The 18,619-nt window shown below is 55.4% G+C and overlaps 2 protein-coding genes across 3 annotated transcripts; both read right to left on the reverse strand.

The window, feature by feature from the left end:
• Positions 1-2,850: 2,850 nt before the first annotated feature.
• NT5C1A (5'-nucleotidase, cytosolic IA) lies at positions 2,851-14,459 on the reverse strand. The gene is made up of 6 exons (XM_065650637.1): positions 14,297-14,459; positions 8,403-8,570; positions 7,472-7,601; positions 6,656-6,778; positions 6,025-6,209; positions 2,851-5,757 (listed from the first exon to the last, which is right to left on the reverse strand). The coding sequence occupies exons 1-6, from the start codon at positions 14,399-14,401 to the stop codon at positions 5,392-5,394; spliced, it is 1,077 nt and encodes a 358-aa protein (XP_065506709.1). The 5' UTR covers positions 14,402-14,459; the 3' UTR covers positions 2,851-5,391.
• Positions 14,460-17,162: 2,703 nt separating this feature from the next.
• HPCAL4 (hippocalcin like 4) lies at positions 17,163-18,155 on the reverse strand. Of its 2 annotated transcripts, XM_065650670.1 has the most exons (3): positions 17,994-18,155; positions 17,635-17,850; positions 17,163-17,360 (listed from the first exon to the last, which is right to left on the reverse strand). In XM_065650670.1, exons 1-3 carry the CDS (start codon positions 18,153-18,155, stop codon positions 17,163-17,165), a joined length of 576 nt encoding a protein of 191 aa, XP_065506742.1. The 2 variants fall into 2 exon arrangements, with proteins under 2 accessions (XP_065506742.1, XP_065506743.1); XM_065650671.1 differs by lacking the exon at positions 17,635-17,850.
• Positions 18,156-18,619: the final 464 nt, after the last annotated feature.

Genomic DNA, 18,619 nt, shown 5'->3' on the forward strand with positions numbered 1-18,619 from the left:
TCAGAGCCGATCCTGGGCTCCGCGTCCCCTTTCTGCCACAGAGACAGGTGATAATCATGCAGTTTGCCCTGAGAGAAAACAAGCAAAAGTCCCATGCCATGCACAGGACTGCTGGATGCTATATACTCTGAGGATTTTATTTGTATATTGTTTTTACACACTAATGCCTACCTCCCTTCAAGTCATTCAATCAGAAAATCAGGCACCAGTTGTGCCAAGCTCTCAGCAGCGTGGGGCTGGCGATCCCTCCCTGACGGGTGCAGCCGTACTTGCCTGGCACCTGCAGCCATCCTCGCCATCCTCCTCTCCCTCCTCCTCAGTGGGGTTTCGTGCACAGTCCCATCCAGCACAGCACTGCCAGCAAAGCTTTGAAGTGCAGCCCTGGAAACGAAGCTTTTGCTGCAGAAATAGAAAAACACCAGGACAGAGAGATCTCCACCTCCATCACTCACCAGTCTGGGCAGAACTCAGAAAATGAAGCCGTTTTTAAAAGCCAGATCTCCAGGTGGGAAACAGAGCGTATTTGCTCCGCAATTACAAGATTTTTTGCCCTCTTACATTTTGCTCCAGCCCAGTAACCAAAGGGTTATTTCCACCAGCGTGGGCAATGCACAGAGCTATTCCCACAGCTGCCTTCAGGACCAACATCAAGCTGCGGAAACCACTGGCTCCCAGACAGAGCCGGACAAGCCCCAGTTCTGGGGAGGGGGAGAAGGAAGAAGAAGGTTGGAAGGTGGATCTACCCCACCGACTCTTCCTGGAGAGCGGCCAGGCCTCAAACAGAAACCGTCTGGTGCATCTTCCAAAGAGCTGGCCCAGGCGTGGAGTTGACTCTTGGCAGAGGGAGACGGCGGCTTCCTCCGTCAGCGGGGCGATGAGCAGCTCCACACACGCTCGGTTGAGTCACCGCGTCGTTGGTGGCCTCCCCGGCGCGGGACGGCTCAGCCCAGCCACCCCGGGCGCGCACAGAGGAACCATTTTAGGCTCCGGTGACAGAGGCATCAGCGAACACTGCTATAAATAGCGGTGTCGAAGGAACGAGATGGTCGGGCTGTCCAAATCCTGGCACGGCCCCACTAGTGCTGATAGCAAGTGCCCTTTGCTTGTTCTCTTGCCGCCAGGTCCTCTTATCTATTCTTTCAACTCGGGGTGTTTCTGTCACCCTGTCACCGGGTCCCCTGCTCTGACATTTTAGCCTCCTGGGATGGCTGCAGGTCCCCGCTTGCGTTTGTTTGCCCTGTATTTCTGCACTCTTGAAAGGACAAAAAGCGAAATGCGCAGCAGGGACGTGGTGGAGACCCCACCAGCACAGCCTGGGACCCCTCGTGGCCAACACCATGGGGTTGTCAGGACAGCCCTGTGTTTGCATGGGACCCGCTGCTGGGCATGCAGGAATCACCACGACAATACGGCGTTTCACTGCGCTTAAGAGCAGTCCTGCATTTCTGCTTTTCTTCTGCAAGGAGCTGGAGTCAGCCTCTGGACCTGCTGCTACCTCTGGATCGCTCTGATCTCTGTTATAGTGATGGGGAAACTGAGGCAGGGAGGTGTCATGACTTACCGTACGTACGCAAGGACCAGGAGAGCGGAGTCGACGCTCTGCCTGACCTCCCTGCCATGCAGCTGGTCATCAAGGGCATCGCAACCTCGCCAAGAGGCCCCACAATCCTTGGGGTTAAATCCTGGGTTAGTCGTGAAAAGCGGTTCTCACTGTTCGAAGGCCATGATTACCTTGTGAACATCTGCGCTGACAATAGTTGAGTGGCAGCATAATTCTCCATCAGCTCTGCCTCCGCTTTTTCCTCCTCCATGTCCTTTATTTTAAAGCACACCCATTGCAAAGCCCTTCAATGCCTGGTGAAGGAAAAAGCTCAGAAAACAGGCGACAGAAACAAAAATCCAGGCTTGCGGCAAACCAACGACATCACAGATCCAACCGCATGAACCTCCCCTCCTCTCCCTGCGTGGCCTTTGCCCATGTCTCTCCATGACCTGTTGGCTCCTTGGCCCCTCTGCTAACGCTGGCCCCAAGAGCGAGTCGAGGAGCTCAGGACGGTCTTTGCAGGAACACCAGAGCCAGCTCGTGACTTTGGCACGGACGTCCTGACCTCTCAGTCCCACCTGGACTGGTGCAACACGTGCCTTATCAGTGCTGGAGTTTGATGTTTTTCCCCCAGGCATCTGGTGGAAGAACACACAGGATTGGGGATGGGAGTAGGGAAGGCATCCCCAGCAGATGAGGCTGCATGAGAACACCCTCTACCAAGGACCATCCATCCCTTAAACAAACACCCATAGCAGAGATGCTGCCCTGGGGCCTATGGACATTCCTTGGCTATATTTGGTGACAGATGCAGAATTTGTTGCTTCCTTTTAACCCATCTGTTCTCCTTATTGACAGGGAGGAGCTCACACCAGAACTGCAGTGTCACTATTCGGATAAACCCGGTACTTCAGCAGCAATAAATCTCCTCTAAAAAGCTTTTGCTGCCTCCCACCTGTTGGCTGGGAGAAGATCAAGTTGACAAAAGTCTTGTGCCATATTGTATTTTTATCCAGGACTTCATCACGAGCCCAGGCTACAATAAGAGCCTGTTCACGAAGCAGAGGGCGGCAGCTGTATCACAGCACATCTCCCAACTCGAGAATCCCACCTCTCCCAGAAGTCTCCAGTTCCCAGGTAGCTGCTTTTACTACATCTTCTGAATTCCCTTAAATCCCAAAAGGCACTTTTTCTTCTCATCACCCCACCCCTTCACCATGAACCCTGGGAGGTCCCAAGCTGAGACCCCAAACCCTATTGCCAGCTGCACTAGGGAGGCAAAATAACCATCGTGAGAACAGCCAGGCTGTGACCAACACCATTTATTACAGAAAAACACCCAGAGGGATTTCATTACTGTGACAGTCCATTCACAAGAAAAAACACTGGAGGACAATGAAGTGAAACCCACGGCAACAACACACAGCGGGAAAGTCCAGTTGTCGGCCAGCACGGCATAAGAGGCACAACCGCACCGGCTCATCGGGACCGGAGATGTGCCCAGCCTGTCCTGGGGACCACATCGCTCCCCCGGCCCCAGAGCACGTCACAGGTGGGCACACGACGAAAACACACAAGCAGCAAATCCACATCTGCCAGTCGCAGCAATGGAAGAAAGAAAACAAAAAAAATAGGAAGGATAAAAGCAAACAGGGCAAAAGGGAAAATCCCCTCCGCGGAGGAAGGACTCGGCGCAAAGGGAGGTCTACCTCACTTGGACGAGCCTTGTGTCCCCCAGCGAGCCCTAAGCTGCCCTGGCAGCAGGACCCGAAGCAGAGTCACTAAAACTGCCCCGTGTCCCCACTCCCCAGCTTGCACCCAGCTCCCCGCACACCTCAGGGCCTGGAAAGGCAGCGACGAAAGCTGCGGAGATCCGGCGCCCTTCCCCAAAACCACACCCAGAACCACAAGCTCTACCCCATCCCACCAGCCCTTCACCCTGGCCGAGGTTCCCTAAGGGTTTGCTGACACCCCGGTTCGTCTCCCAGCCTCACGTCCCAGGCTGGCCCTGGTGCAGCCCATCTGTGAGCCCAGCTTGGCTGGGCTTCCACGACATGATCTTCAGGAAACACCTTGGAAATGTTTGCTGGGAGGCCAGGCTCTTATCCCTCTTCCAGCTGCCAAAAAGGTCTCCGAGATACAGTTCAGATCCCAATATCTGGGGTTCACATTAAAAAGACGAGACCTTTTTATAAACCTGTATATTAATAGATGTGTTACTGAGATACTCATTTATTTCAAGACTTTTTTTTTTCTTCTAATTTTAGACCTTCTTCTGTGGTGTTTGTCACCCAGATGTGACAAATAACAGTCTGTCAAAGTGAAATTGTTCGGTGGGAAAAAATGCGCAATTTGCTTTTCCCTGTTAGAGCAGGATTTAGTGCAATAAGAAAATAATCTCCCAAGCCACCAAAGGCATCACTACCTTGTTTATATATTCACCAAAAGTGCGATAACCCCTCGCTGTCAGAAAGGGCTGAGCTGTTTTAGCTGAAACCTCCCTGCAAAGTCAAGCCAGAGGCAGATACAGACCTGGGAAAACTTCAGCCCATGGAGCTGGTGTTTGCAGAAAACTGTCTGATAATACTGGGCAACCCTCGTGCCCAACCACGGGGTGCACGGCCCCCAACCTTAAAAAAAAAATAAAGAAAGAAAAGGAAATAACCCGCAAGAACTAAGTAATCTTTAAATTTTTACCCAGAGCATGTCCTTTGGGACAGGGCTTGTGCAGTAATGTCAGTGTGATTGTCACACCAATTTTGGAGGAGCTCTCCAATTGATTTGTCTTCCTGGTTTTTAATCAGAGATTTGGTTCTCTCTCACGGCATCACTAGCAAAGGCGTCTATTTTAGGAAACACCAGAGGTTTTAAGAAGCTGAGGAGAAAAAGATTATCTCATATTGGCTCAGTCTAGAAAGGGGAAAAAGAATCTTTTAATTAAAACCTCCAGGCTGAAATTCTCTGCAGATTTACCTAAACGGACTTCAAATGATGTCCCTAATATATTAGGGACTGCTTTTAACTTAATTCAAGCCCCAGGCATGTGTCTGCGGACCCTGGATGGCTCACACAAGAGCTGGGTTTTGGATGCCTCACTGAGATGATTATTTTTAAGTGCTAACTCATGCAGCTGTGAAACCCAAATTTAAAAACCTGAGCCAACAATACGCTGGCCCAAAGCTCCAAGCAGGAAATGTGGTTTTTTTTTTTTTAATAAATATATATACATGTGTTTGTTTCTATTTTTCTAAATTTTAGTGCATGAAAGGAAAGCTTTTCAGTTGACAAAGTGTTGGTGAAAGGACAAAGACGTGAAAGGTTTTCTGCTTTGGGGAGCAGGGGCTGAGTCTGTGAAGGAACTATATTATGGCTTAATTTTAGTTAAAAGGGACAACGTTTTGTTTAAAAGCTGTAAGAAGGGGTTTTGTGTGCTCCCAACTTTCCAGTTCAACAGTCCAGCCTGAACATTTGCTTTGTAAATCAAAGGCTTTGGGAATTACCTGGGGTTTTAAAGAAACGCCAATAGGTTAAACCTGCCTGGCACAAACAGTCCACGAGGATTTTGCCTGAAGCAAGCGCAGAAGAACGGGGAAAACACCTCGTGGGGCTGCCCAGCACCCGCGGCCCCACGAGGACAACACCACGACATTGCAACGAGTACAGAGGCGAAAGGAATCGTTTCATCAGCCCTCCTCCTCCATCCGTGCCCCCGACAAGGCTCCCGATGGGGAACGACCTCGCGCTTTCCAGGACAAACACACTCTGCCTTGCAGACCACAGCCCAGGTCCGAGCGCGGCGCACGGGGCTGAGCCTGTGCCGCACGTCGGGGACGTGGGACCACCTCTCGCTACTTGCTGTTCGGGGTTTGCTTCTCCTGCGCCGGCTTCTTGTGCTTCTGGGCGACGCCGTAGGGGACGTGAGCAGCGACGGTGCCCAGCTCCTTGGCTCCCTCCACGTGGAACATCTGGTCGTCAAAGAAGATGTGGGGACGGATCTTCTTCAGCAGTGGCCCCTTGGGAGCCCCGGCCAGGAACAAAGCTTCATCCGTCTCCAAGCCCCAGCTGCGCAGAGTCTTTAGGGCCCGGGCTCCCGAGCTGGCCGCACTCCTGGCCGTCACCAGGTAGGTGCGAATGGGACACTCCATCCTCAGCCCCTTGGAGTAGAACTTCTTCTGCAGCTTCCCCAGGGCCTCCAGGAAGCCCTTCAGGGGTCCCTGTCAAAGCAAGAAGAAACCGTCACTCCGTGCTATCCCTTCCTCCAGCTTAGCAGAGCCAGACATGCTGCCTAACATCTTCTCCTCCAAAAATGACAGCAAGCACCCATCCGCAGCCACCCCGCGGGCCAAAACCAGCAGCACCAGGCTGCTGACCGGCACATTTCACGCTCCACGTGCCGATCCCCGGCTTGTTCCCAGAGGCAAGAGCACCCCCGGGTACTGTCTCTCTCCCAGAGGCTTTTTCTGGCTGCACCCCAGCACTACCTGTGCCAGAGGCTTGTTCTCGTGAGCCTTTTCATGCTCAAAGAACATGTCCAAGCCGTGAGCTTTCACGATCTGCTCCGACTCATCCGAGAAGAGCACGGCGTCGCCATCAAATGCCACCCGCAGCTGGTTCTCCGACACCTCCAGGTCTTTACTGGGGCTGAAGATGGTGGCTGCAGCGATCCCTGGAGAGGTTAAAGCACAAGGCAAGAGGTGACAGTTACCCAAGGATGCGGCCTCGTGGCTCATCCTTTGAGGAGCACAGCAAAACACAACGGGCTGGAAGCAAACACGGCAAGGACACGCATGCACCCAGTAGTGCCTGCAGCTTGGCCCCAAGACCTTTTGGAGCAAAAACAAGTCCCCACGTGACAAACCTCCCTTTGCATACAAGAAATAAGACAGAAAACCAGTGCCTTTGCCTTGGAAGAGCTGTGGAGGGCCAGGAAAGCCTTATTTCCATGGAAACTAGAGGCTCTTTGGAGCGTCAAGGATGGGACGTGGGACAAGGCAGGCCCCAGCGGCACACCGATGTAGGGACACGGACATTGGAGCTATTGCTCCTGGCGCTGACCCCCTGAGGGCTGCAGGCTCCCCCCGCTGTCCCCCACAAGCTGGACCCCAGACTCACCCTCTTCAATGGCCTCACTCACTTTCTCGGCATCGGAGGAGAGGTAGAGGTTGGTGTGATAGGCCTTGAGATAACAGATGGGGCTGTTCCCTCCCGTCATGCAGAACCTCTCGATGAACAGATCTGAGGGCAGACGGACACCAGGGTGAGCCTGATCACCCCCAAACCTTCACACCGCTCTCCCGTGGCCTCTCAGGACTCGGCAGGATGGGGGCTAAATTTTGGCACTGCTGTTCAAGAGCACGGCCAGAGCATCCTCACCACCAGCCAACCTCCACTCAAAGCCCAGGAAAACCACAGAATCACAGGATGGTTTGGGTTGGAGGGGACCTTCAAATGTCCCCCAGTGCCCCCCCTGCCATGAGCAGGGACATCTGCACCAGCTCAGGTTGCTCAGAGCCCCGTCCAGCCTGGCCTGGGATGTCTCCAGGGATGGTTCAGCCACCACCTCTCTGGCCAACCTGGGCCAGGCTCTCACTACCATCAAGGCCAACAATTCGTCCTCATGTCCAGCCTGAATCTCCCCTCCTTTAGTTTAAAACCATCACCCCTTGTCCTATCACTACAGGCCCTGCTCAAAAGTCTGTCCCCATCTTTCTTATCAGCCCCTTTTAAGTACAGAAAGGGCACAAAAAGGTCTCCCTGTAGCCTTCTCCAGGCTGAAAACCCCAACTCTCTCAGCCAAATTGGGAGAATCAGGCTTGGCGTGTGGTTTAGAGGAAGAGACAGGAGAAAGCATCTCCTATTTTGCTGCGTAGCACCAACACCCTGCCCAAAACTCAGCAGCACCGGCGCGAAGGGTCACTTTGAGCTCACCGTAGTGGTTGATGCTGTTGATCAGGCGAACCCCGACCTGGGCATGGTTGTTGGTCATGAGGACGATGTCGAAGAGCTCCTCGCTGTCGGGGTAGAGCTCGCGCAGCTGCGTGTTCACGGCTTCCAGCGCCTGCAGCACCCCGGGGCGCGGGGGGGTGGGTGTCAGTGGCCCTCACCCCCTCCTCACCCAGCAAAACCCAACTGCGCACCAAAACCAGGGATCTGGCCCCACCCCAGCTCCACTCTGAGCCAAGCTGACATCAGCAAGCAGCTTTAACTGAGGAAAAAAAAAAAAAAAAGACCGATTTGGGGGAAAAAAAAAAAAAAAAGAAAAAAAAATCACATAGCCACTCATTTATTTTCAAACACAGAAGGTTTCGATTTTTCATTAGGAGATGAGAATAAATGAGCTCAAAGTCACAGATAAGTGTTTTTCAAGCAATCAGGAATGGAACAAGTCCCTCCCCACTGGGAATGGGCAAGAGATCACTTTGGTGAGGGCCAGCACACAAAACTGGAAAATAGTTTTGAAGTTTGAAATGCCTCGTTTCAGCACGTCAAAAATCAGAAATTGGCTGGCTCTGTAGCAAGGCTAAATTCAGCCAATTTAAAATAATAAAAAAATTGGAATTAAAAAAAAAAAGATAATTCCTTAAAGGGAAACTTTAAATATGATCCAAAGAGATTATTTCTTCAAATCTTGGTCTCTGTTGCCAATTTGGAAAATTCAGCATTTCCTCAGTCCTGGAAGAAGCACATCACTTGCCAGGAGGTTTATTTGACCTCTGTTTGCTCCGTGGCTACATTTCTTCCACCGCGCTACTCATTCCCCAGCCCTTGCCCATGCAAGCACTCCACAGCAGCCCCTTCTCCCCAAATCTTTTGGGTCAGGACCACAGTGAAGATGCAGCTCGGGCAGGTGGATGCTCACCTTGACAAAGGGGAAGGCAGCCCCGGGGAGGAAGGGCTCATTTTCGTGGTCCAGCTGGTATTTCACGTAGGCCTCCACCCCTTGCTCGTTGTAAATCTTCTGCTCCTCCTCCATGCGGAAAAGCGCCCGCGACGACACCGCGATGGTGATGGCGTTTTCGGGCTTTGGCTGTATGGGAAAGGAGAAAATGGGGATGCAGCCCCTGCACCCAGCCTGCTGCCCGAGGAGACACCTGTGAACCTTCAACAGCAAAAGCTGCTGAAGGCGGATGACACCTCCATAACGACTTGGAGGATAATGGGGCAGCTGCAACCCTGATCTTCTAACGCTCCAACATTTGAAGCCCTGATGCACCATCCACACACATCCAGGATGCCTGAAGGTTTATTTTTTGCTGTTCACACCATGCCCAAGCCCTCCCACTGCAAACAGGCTCCCAGGACCCATCCAGACCCAACATGCTACCCCAGGAGAACCACTCAACCCCGCGCAGAAGGAATTTCTGTGGCTTTTCCACCCCCCAGCCAGGAAAAACCACACGCAGCAGCTCGGCCAGATCCACACTCCCACGATGCTGTCCAGATGTGACAAACAACCCGTGCCAGCTCAGCTTATAAAAACACTTGATATAGTTATTGTGGGCGGAAACATGACAAACAGGTGGTGCAAGCGATGATTTATGAGTCATTATTATTGATGTTCAAGGGCTTGATCCAAACCGCACTGAAGTCAACAAGGGGCCTCTCGTGGGACTTGGCAGCCAGAGAGGGGACACCAGGAAAGTCAATCTTGTCTTGACCCCCACCCATCCTCCCTCTCCCCTTGGAGGGCAGGAGGGTGTTAATCTCTGTCACTCACTTGCAAGCACGAAAACTAGTTCATTACTGATGGCCAACAAGGAATCCTCGCTCCCAGAACAGCAAATCCTGAGGAGGGACGGTGGCACTGGCAGCCCTGTCCCCAGCAGACTCTGCCTGTCCCAGGGGCAGGACAGGTCTTGGGGGGGTCACACAGTGGATGCTCCCCAAAGGCCGTCCCAGCCCATGTGCTCTCCAGCTGCGTTCGGGGACGTATTTCCGCAGGGAGCTTGTGAAATCCAGGCGGTCAGCACTTCAGGAACACCTCACCCTCAGCTCCGCTGTGACTTCCAGCATCCTGCTGCCCTGTGAGTAATCCTCCGGCAATGCGGTTTGCCCGGGGGCAGGAGGACGTCTTGGCCAGCCCTGCACACCCAGGTGCTCCAAAGTCCCAGCTCCCGCCCTGCCCAGGGCTGAGCTTCGCAGAAACGGCAGCCCGGCGAGGACAAGGTTCCCCATCTGCATTGGGGATCTTCACTCCCCACTCGCTCTGCCCCAGCCCAGCCCCACTGATCCTGCCCAACGTGGAGACGCACCCTGGCATGAGTCAATGGCCGCCCCTGTGCCATTCTCAGCACCTCACCCCCGCCATAAGCAACGCCCGGCGTCAGCCCCGCAGCGCGGCCAGTCCCAGACACCCCTCCAAGTCCACAGCAGTACCCCAAATCCCCAGCAAGTGGGGCAATTAGAACTGGACATAGCTTAGCTCAGGCTGAGAACATCACTGTGGCCAGAGGGATCCCTTTCCCACAGTGTCTGTAGAGAAATAAGGTCGTGTTCGGAAGCAGCTCCTTTAATTAAGCAGATAACCCCCAGGACATGCAGGACCACCCATGTCCATGCAGAAGCCGAACAGCGACACCAGCATCGCTCCCACGAGTGAACCGCAGCCCGCTCCCCATCTCACGTTCAGCTACCTGGTGGATGTTAGCTATTAACTTGCCGCAGGCCACGTCTTGGCACTCCAGCTCATTAATTAATAACTCTGGTGTCATGGGCCATTTATTAGCTGAAAATATTAATAACTATTAAAGGTCTTGGGACATCCGGTCACCAGCCTTCAGCAAGGAGTCCTGCTGCTCTGGGCTGCTCCCAAGTCCCTGGTTATTTATCTGGGTACGTAGAAGAGCTGGTGTGTGCTGCTGGGTGTTTGCTCCTCGCTCCTGGTCCCCGATGGACCACAGGGCAGAGCATCCTCCACAGCCAGCAGGATCCCCAGCAGAAAAAGTAAGCCAGCAGCACACACAGAAGCACGTTCACGGGGGTGAGATGCATGTGAGGGACCATAAGCCAAGCCTAACCGGGTCCCCAGCCTGAATTTGCATCTCTATCTCCCCACGGCACACACCTTGCACCCGGCGGTGTGCACCCAGAGCACAGGCACCTTGCGCAATGGCAACAGGCTGCTCAAGGTCCCTTCCTTTGCCATTTAAAGGCACCAGCCTCCAGGAGGTTAATTTAAGAGGTAATAAACACAGCAATAAAAATAACCGTAAGCTTGAGGCCCTAACTCTGCCCCAGCGTGGGCTGCTGGAGCGGCCTCTGGGAATGGGACCTGCCAGATCCTGTTCATTCCTGCCAATGAAGATTTGCACCTTTGGAGCATTTTCTGCAGCAAAGTCTCACCCGGGCGCTAACGCAGCTCCCAGCTCCGGCTGGGCTGGAACAGCCCTGCTGTTCTCTGGGAAACGCTGACATTTTAAAATTAAGGCAATTCTGCTCTGCGAGGAGGGAGCTGCATTTTGACATTTCTTTGAAGTGGAGGTTTCATTTGGAAGCGTTCCCTCCTCAAGGTTGTTTGGATGCTTCTGCATCCCCACTGGTACTGCAGATGATCATTATTACATTCAAAAATGGGCTTTTAAAAAGTCACGGCACTACAGGAACCACAGCACCTCAAATCCTCCATCAGAGAGCTGTGAACAACCCAACAAACCCCACTTTGCCCTGAAACATCACCATTTTGGGGGGAAAACATCCTTCATTTTTAATAGGAAGCATGTGCATGGGAGGGGTCTCACTCACAATCCTCACTGGGATGCATTGAGTCTCATGATTAAAGTTCATCATCCAACACAAACCCAGGACGCAGCTGCGGGGCTCTGCACGGCTGAATCCAACTGAATTTGCTGCCCGGGGATTCATGGTGAGCTCCTCTCCCTTCCCACGGGTGCATCAGATCCAGCCCCATCCTGAGCATCAAGCAAGAGATTCACGATGTGTTTAACAGAAATGCAAGCAGGGCTGCGCGGGGGAAGGTCCCATCCCAGCCCTGGGTCCATCCCCAGGCTCAGGCATGCAGGAGGGACAAGCAGGGACACATGGTGACAGCCCAGCCCTCTGCAGAGGAATATCAGCCCTTAGCACAGCTCCAGGAGGTCCAAACTTCTCAGAAGCAGAAGTGACCTTTCTATCAAGTGCAAAACCCACCCCAGACCCAAAACACCCCAGTTTTGGGGTAAAAGCAGATTCCAGTAGTGACTGGAAATGGCACGTTTTCCTCTGCAGACCCAACAGCTGGCAGGCCTTTAAATCGCCCTTCTAATCGCACGTAAATCCTCAGCAGCCCCCGCAAGGATTAGAGGCAGACATTTGGAAATCCCGCATGCTCCCGGGATGCTCATGGGGGGCCGTGTCCTCCCACCCATGGCAGCCACAGGTGCCCACAGTGACACCCAACACCAGTGGCTTCCCTGCCATCCTGGCTGGCTCTGAGACAAGGGCCACAGTGGGGACCCTGTTCTGCACCCCCTGATGCAGCGGATCCTTTGGCATCACCTGGGGCTGAATCTGCTGGACACACCTCGATCCTTAAAAACCTGGAGGAACTCCAGCAGTGCCAGAGACTTCCCTGGATGCTACAGATCAAATCCTTGTGGGTGTATTCCAAATTTGGAGGTGAATTTTGGTGTGAGATTTGGACACAGAAAGGGGAGAGGAAGGACTTGCTCCAGGGTCAAGCACAGTCCCCACCACAGCTAAAGCATCCCAAAAATGACGCACCCTGGTGAGCCGGACGGGTCCCCGTGGGTGCAGGGGACAAGCAGGGTGCCCAGAGGAGGGGAGCCAGCAGTGGGCCAGCTCCCACCGACCCGGCCTCTCCTCCCTGCGTGGTGTCACTGGAGAGGCAGCGGGACATTTTCCGCATTGCTGAAGAGTGACAAGTCTCATCGCTGACCTCCCCAGCTGGCAGGAGCGAGAACAGAGCAGATGCGGGAGCCGGAGCATGGGAAAAACGGAGACCCCTGCAAAGCAGAGAGCCCCGTGGGCTGGGGGGACATCCTGTGAACCCTTTGCACAGCCAGCAATGGGCTCCCCAAAAATGCTCCCCCAAATCACCCTGCGTCCTGCCATCTCACAGCCCAGCTCCAGGACAGAGCAGTCCCCACAGCTCACGCCTGCTCCCAAACAAGTACCTGCTCCCAAACAAGTACCTGCTCCGGCTGGCAAAGACATTCAGCTGAGAGGATGGACAGACCCAACACCCGTAAGGATGCAAACGAACGATAACAAACTCCATTTCCCACATGCATGAGGGAGCTCTGCGCAGCTCGGGATCAGATTAAAGTTCAGGGCAATGGCCGAGATGTTTTTGAGTTTTCCAAAGGCATTATTTATAACGCAAAAAAGCACTCTGCAGCCGTCCATCACAGGGCACGACAGCTGCCTGGCGGGGCTGCCGAGCTGCGGGCACTGGGCGCCCAGCCTGTCCCAGCAGAGGGGCTGGGGCTAGACAGGCACCACGGGCATCAGCCCCAGCCCCACATGGATGAACAACACAGCCTGACTTACAATCTGAGCGCCTGACCTCAGCTTTGCCGCTGGTTTGCTGTGCGAGCAAATCATACTACTGCCCCGTGCCTCAGTTTCCCCAGCAGAGATGGGTATGCTGGTCACCAAGCTTGCCGCAAGGAGAGGAAGAGGAGGAGCCTGGGTTGACATCCGCAAGAGGATGAAAACATGGCATGAAAGACAACCAGCCACGTCTCACCACCAAGCCGGGCTGTCCCTCTCCTGCGGGAAGGACGAAGGCAGCGGCGGTGCCAGCTGGCAGTGGGTGCAGGAGCGGGGAAAGTACAGCGGCTGCTCCAAATCGGGGTCCGCAGAGCAGGGCTTGGCTGGCTGCCCTCGCCGGAGAGGTCACATCAGAGCTTTGCCGCAAAAGGTGCCAGTTGCCATCCCGACCTCACTGTGGGCAGCGCCTCTGCCAGAGCCCCACATTTTGGAGGGACCTGGAGACCCACACGTACAGCTGGGTGGGCTCGCAGGCTGGGGGGGCCCGGGCCAGCTTGTGCCAGGGTGCAGCCCCCAGCCCCCTGCAGCTATTCCGAGATACGGCAGCACTTCCAGGCACTCCTGCGTTTAAAGCCGGCAGGCTCAGCCCTGGTTAGATAACACATGCTTTCCCTCTAATCTCCTGGAGCAGGCGAGCCTGGCTGGGGGGGCTACACCCCTGCGACACCCCAATGCCCCAGGCAGGGATTCGGTCCCTGGGCTGTCCCCTTGCTCCGCCACTGCCACCGGCAGGGCCTCCGGGTCTTGGCACAGGGGACAGGCGGCTCCCGGGGCACAGAGCCGCTCCGCAAGGACATGTCAGCCCAGGAGGGACCCGGGAGCACCCCGGGGGTCTGCAGGAACCCAGCCACACCCGGAGAGCCTGGGGGCGTTTCTGGAGAGGACCCAGGCAACCAAGGGATGCCACGGAGGAGTGGGGGCACCTGGAGCGACCCAGCACTTCCCCAAGGACCTGGATGGAGACAGGGGTCAAAGAAAAAACAGAGACACCCAGGGGGACCCTGGAGCACCTGGAGGAGATGGGGCACCCAGAGGGTTCCACAGGGGAACCCGGTGAAGATGAGGCACCCAGGAAAACCCCAAAGAACCTGCAGCAGATGGGGCACCCAGAGACTCCCAGGGGGACCCGGAGGAGATGAGACACGCAGGGGGAGGCACCCGGAGAGGACGGGGCAGCCGGCGGGGCTGCTTCCCGTCCGAGGTGGGCAGCGCTACCCGGTTCGGCATTTCGGGGGCTCTCACCGATTTGGGCTTCTTCTTGGGGGCGAGGTTGTCGTAGAAAGCCTTGGCCTCCTCCCAGGGCCGCCCCGCTGCGCCCGGTGCCCCGGCCGTGCCCGGCGGCTCCATAGCGCGGCGGCTCCGGGGCACCGGCGGCTCCGCACGTTACCGGGAGCGCCCGGAACGCGAGTAGAGGCCGGCGGAACGCGCTTTATAAGGCATCCCATGAAGCTCCGGGGTTTCAGCCCACCGGGACTCGGCTTAACCTCTTCGGGACCGAGCCCGTCCCGCCGCAGCTCTCCCGACATCCCCGTAAATCCCGAGTGCGGGGGGATGGAGGCGGGAGCGCTCCGGGGCAGAGTCAGCAAAGGGAAGGGGCTGGGAGGGGAAAGGTGGCACAACAGAGAGCCCGAGGAGCAGGAGGTGACAGGGCACCCACGGGGGACAGCAGCACACGAGCATCGGGGGTGAGCGGGGTTCACCCATCCTTGCCAAGGACAGACTGGTCACCGTGGGGAAGGAGCAGCCATAGCAGCAGCTGTGTAGCAGGTTACTGGCATGCTCAGGCTCTGCTCTGTGCCAGGGGAACCTGTGCTGTGTGCTAGTTAATGGAGTGATCATGGGTATTCATTATGGCTCTTCACTAAATGTTCTCCCAGGGTGCCGGTGGGATGGAGTCCAGCCAGAGCTGTGCGCAGAGCCCACCTTTCAGCTCAGGCTGCAAACTGCACCATGACCAGCCAACCCCTCCCAGCCCAGAGGCCCTTGGGGAGCAGCAAATGTGCCCCAGAGACCAAAACTCAGCAGCCAGGAAGGGCCAAGGGATGGAGGATCCCACCTTGTCTCACCTGGCACAGCACAGTGCCCAGGAGGAGGTTGCAGAGCCCCGGCACTAAAACCAGCAGAAGGGTTTCGTGCAAAGCTCTGTGCCAGCAACTAAACACCAACCATCCCTGCAGAACACAGCGTTGGGGACCCCTGTGTCCCTCCCCATGGGATTGATCAAACAGAACCTCACTTGCTCTGAGGTTCAGCCAGGAGAGCAGAGCCAGGGAAGGCAGGTGCTGGTGAATGGGGCTCACCCGGCTGCCTGGATCCCAAACCCTTTGGGATGCCCTTCTGGGAGTTCACCATCATTTCAGCCTCATCAAAGCCTCCCTTTCCCCAGGGCCTTTGCAGCCCTCCAAGAAATACTTGAGCTCTTCCTCTGGGGTGGCCCCAAGGGAAGCAAGAGCTTTGAGAGCCCTGGGGTCACCAAGGGTATTCTCAGAGTCCCTTGCCTTTTCATACAGCAGCCCTGGCATGTCCCCAGGCTCCCACACCATGGGGACAACCTGCCCCATATGTCCCTCCTTCCCCAGGCACAGCTGAGCTGCAAACACACATTCCCAGGCAGGCAAACCCAAGGTGCACAGAGCTCTCCCTCTGCAGCACCCCTAAAAATACACACGCTGCCATGGCTTTGGCATCATCCCATCTCTGTGCTCAGGTGCTGGCTGCTGCAGGACAGATGAGATGCTGGTGATTTGCAGGGTAGAAGTCAAACCACGCACCTCCCCACACACAGAGAAGTATTTAAAAATCAGTGAGAGCTCCTTAGCAACAGGCACTGTCTCTGCCAGCTGCTGAAGGAGAAGAAAGGCCAGAGGAAAACCCATGCCGGGAAGATGAGGGTGGAGAAGAGGAGGCTGAGGAGAAGGACAAAGGTACAGTGACAGCAGGTCCCAGTTGCTGTCAGTGCTGGGACCCGGCCCAGGGCAAAACCACCAGCTCCTCCCCTAATAAAAATGCTCAGGAGTGCAGTGTTGTCCCCTCACCTGCCCCACAACTACAGCAGCCAGCTGCCCCCCTCCCCAGTAAGCCATTCAGGGGAAACACCACACATGGGGGACAGTTTATTTTTCCATTAAAAAAATAGATAACAACTTCACTATTTCCTAACAGATATTACGGTCATCAACAACACAACGTGCAGGCTAAATACTGATCCGTGACAATATTCCTGTCCTGGGGCAGGAGGGATGGAGGCAGCAGGCTGGGATGGCAGGGGAGGAAGGAGACAGACGTTTCTTGTGGCCTCAGAGCCTTGCCAGGAGGCTCAGCAAGTACAGGACCCATCCACACCTCTCCACAGCCCCAGCCCACGACCCACCAGTCCCCGCAGTAGCACCACGACCCTCCTGACCTCACCCCAGGGCGGTGCTGAGCAGCCCCTGCCCTCAATTTGGGACCCCAGGCATCACCTCAGTATCCAGGAAGACCAGAAACTCCACAAAGCATCCAAGACGCTGCCAGGGCAGTTGTGAACGTCACCCGCTCGCTCTGCCCGCTCACACGGGTGATGGGGTAGAAGGTGGCTTCTGGGTCAGACTCTGGCCACACATCCAGGGGTGGCCTTGGACACTTCTGCTGTCCCCTATAGTCCCCTGACCAATCTGGCCATTCTCCAGTGAAGGAGAGACCAGGGCCAGGACTTGGGACTTTTCAGCCTCCCTGGAGGCATCACAAGCAATGAGGGCGGATCAGGGAATGGGCCGGGTGGAGCAGTGGGGGAAGGCAAGGAGAAAGCAGCAGGGATGTGGGGACAGCTGGCCCTGGGGAGGCAGGACACTCGCCATCAGCTGCAGGGAGTCCAGCTCCAGGATGGGAGAGGGTTGATTTGGGGGTGACCTCAAGCCGGCAATATCCAGAACAGGCTCTACCCATCAAGGGAGAGCTGCAGCCCGTGGGCTGCCCAGGGCACAGCCGGGAGCGGAGGCAGATAGGTGGCAGGAGGGACGGAATGTTGCTCACACCAAGTGGGAACAGGGAGACTCAGCAGAAAATGAGGATGAAACCACCGTGGGGGGCAGAGGCTGGTGCAGCCAGTCCAGCGATGAGCCCCAGGGCTTTATTTCTGCATGTCACACTGCAGGAGGAGGACGATGGAGGGGTCGCTCTTCGCTGCCTCCTTGAACTCCTCCAGGGTGATCTGGTCATCCTTGTCCTTGTCCATCTTTGCGAAGATCTTGTCAACACGCTCCTGAGGTGTCAGCCCGTCTTGGTTCATCCTCATCATGATCACAGTCCCCACCATCTTGTAAATGGCCTGGAGCAAGAAGAGGAGCAAAGTACCGGAGTGGGAATATTGGATGGGCAGAAGGTCCCAGGACAAGGCAGGGGACAGGATTGCTGCTCTGCTGGGACCCAGTTAGCTGCTGGTACAAGCTGTGCTGCTGCACAGCTACAACCACGTACATACAGGGTACCCTTTGGACAAGGCTCTGGGCAGGAAAACTCATTATTTTGTGCCAAAAGAGACCCAATAGTTGTGAAAAGTCTGGAAAAAGCAAGCTATCCCTGCTGATTTTAAGCACCAATACCTCAATGATCTCCAGCATCTCTAAGCGTGTGATCTTGCCATCCCCATCCAGGTCGTACATCTCAAAGGCCCAGTTGAGTTTCTGCTCGAAGGTGCCCCTGGAGGTGACAGACAGGGCACAAATGAACTCCCTGAAGTCGATGGTCCCATCACCGTTCTTGTCAAAGGTGCGGAAAGCATGCTGAGCAAACTTGGAGGCATCTCCGTAAGGGAAAAACTGCAGGGTGGATAAAAGAGAGACATCAAAACAGGGAGGAGGAGCTCAGTGCAGAGGCTGCACCCAAAGCAGCACCCTTGCCCTGGCAGGAGCAGGGTGCTCCAGCCCTGTAGGCATCACTCAGTGCCCCGTCCAGAGCCCACCTTGATGTAGAGCTGCTGGAACTCCTCCAGGTTGAGGATACCGGAGGGACAGTCCTTGAGGAAGCCCTTGTACCACTGCTTCAGCTCCTGCTCGCTGAACTCCGTGTTCCTCACCAAATCGTCCAGCATCTCCGGGGCCAGCTTGCTGTTGTGCTTGCCCATGGCTGCCCCTGGGAGGGAAAACACCACACGGCTCCTTCGCACCGGCCACAGAGAGGGCTGGTGCTCCCAGGCCCTGCTCCATCATCGATATCATCGAGTCCAACCGTTCCCCCAGCCCTGGCACTGCCCCATGTCCTGAGAACCTCATCTCCGTCTGTCCAACCCCTCCAGGGATGGTGACTCCAGCACTGCCCTGGACAGCCTGTTCCAATGCCCCACAGCCCTTTGGGGAAGAAATTGTTCCCCAGATCCAACCTCAACCTCCCCTGGTGCAACCTGAGGCCCCCATTTCCTAGGCTGGCTCCCTTTGGGCTGCAGAAAAACACTCAAAAAACAACTGAAGACCCAGAACTCCTCCTCACGTGGCCTTTACCAGACCATGATGTCCAGCTGCCCTCTGTAAGGATGGGACAAAGAAGAGGTTACCCATTCTCCTGTTAAAGCAGTGAAAAACCCCCTCCGGC

The sequence above is a fragment of the Caloenas nicobarica genome, chromosome 23, assembly GCF_036013445.1.
Source record: "Caloenas nicobarica isolate bCalNic1 chromosome 23, bCalNic1.hap1, whole genome shotgun sequence".
Taxonomy (NCBI): Eukaryota; Metazoa; Chordata; class Aves; order Columbiformes; family Columbidae; genus Caloenas; species Caloenas nicobarica.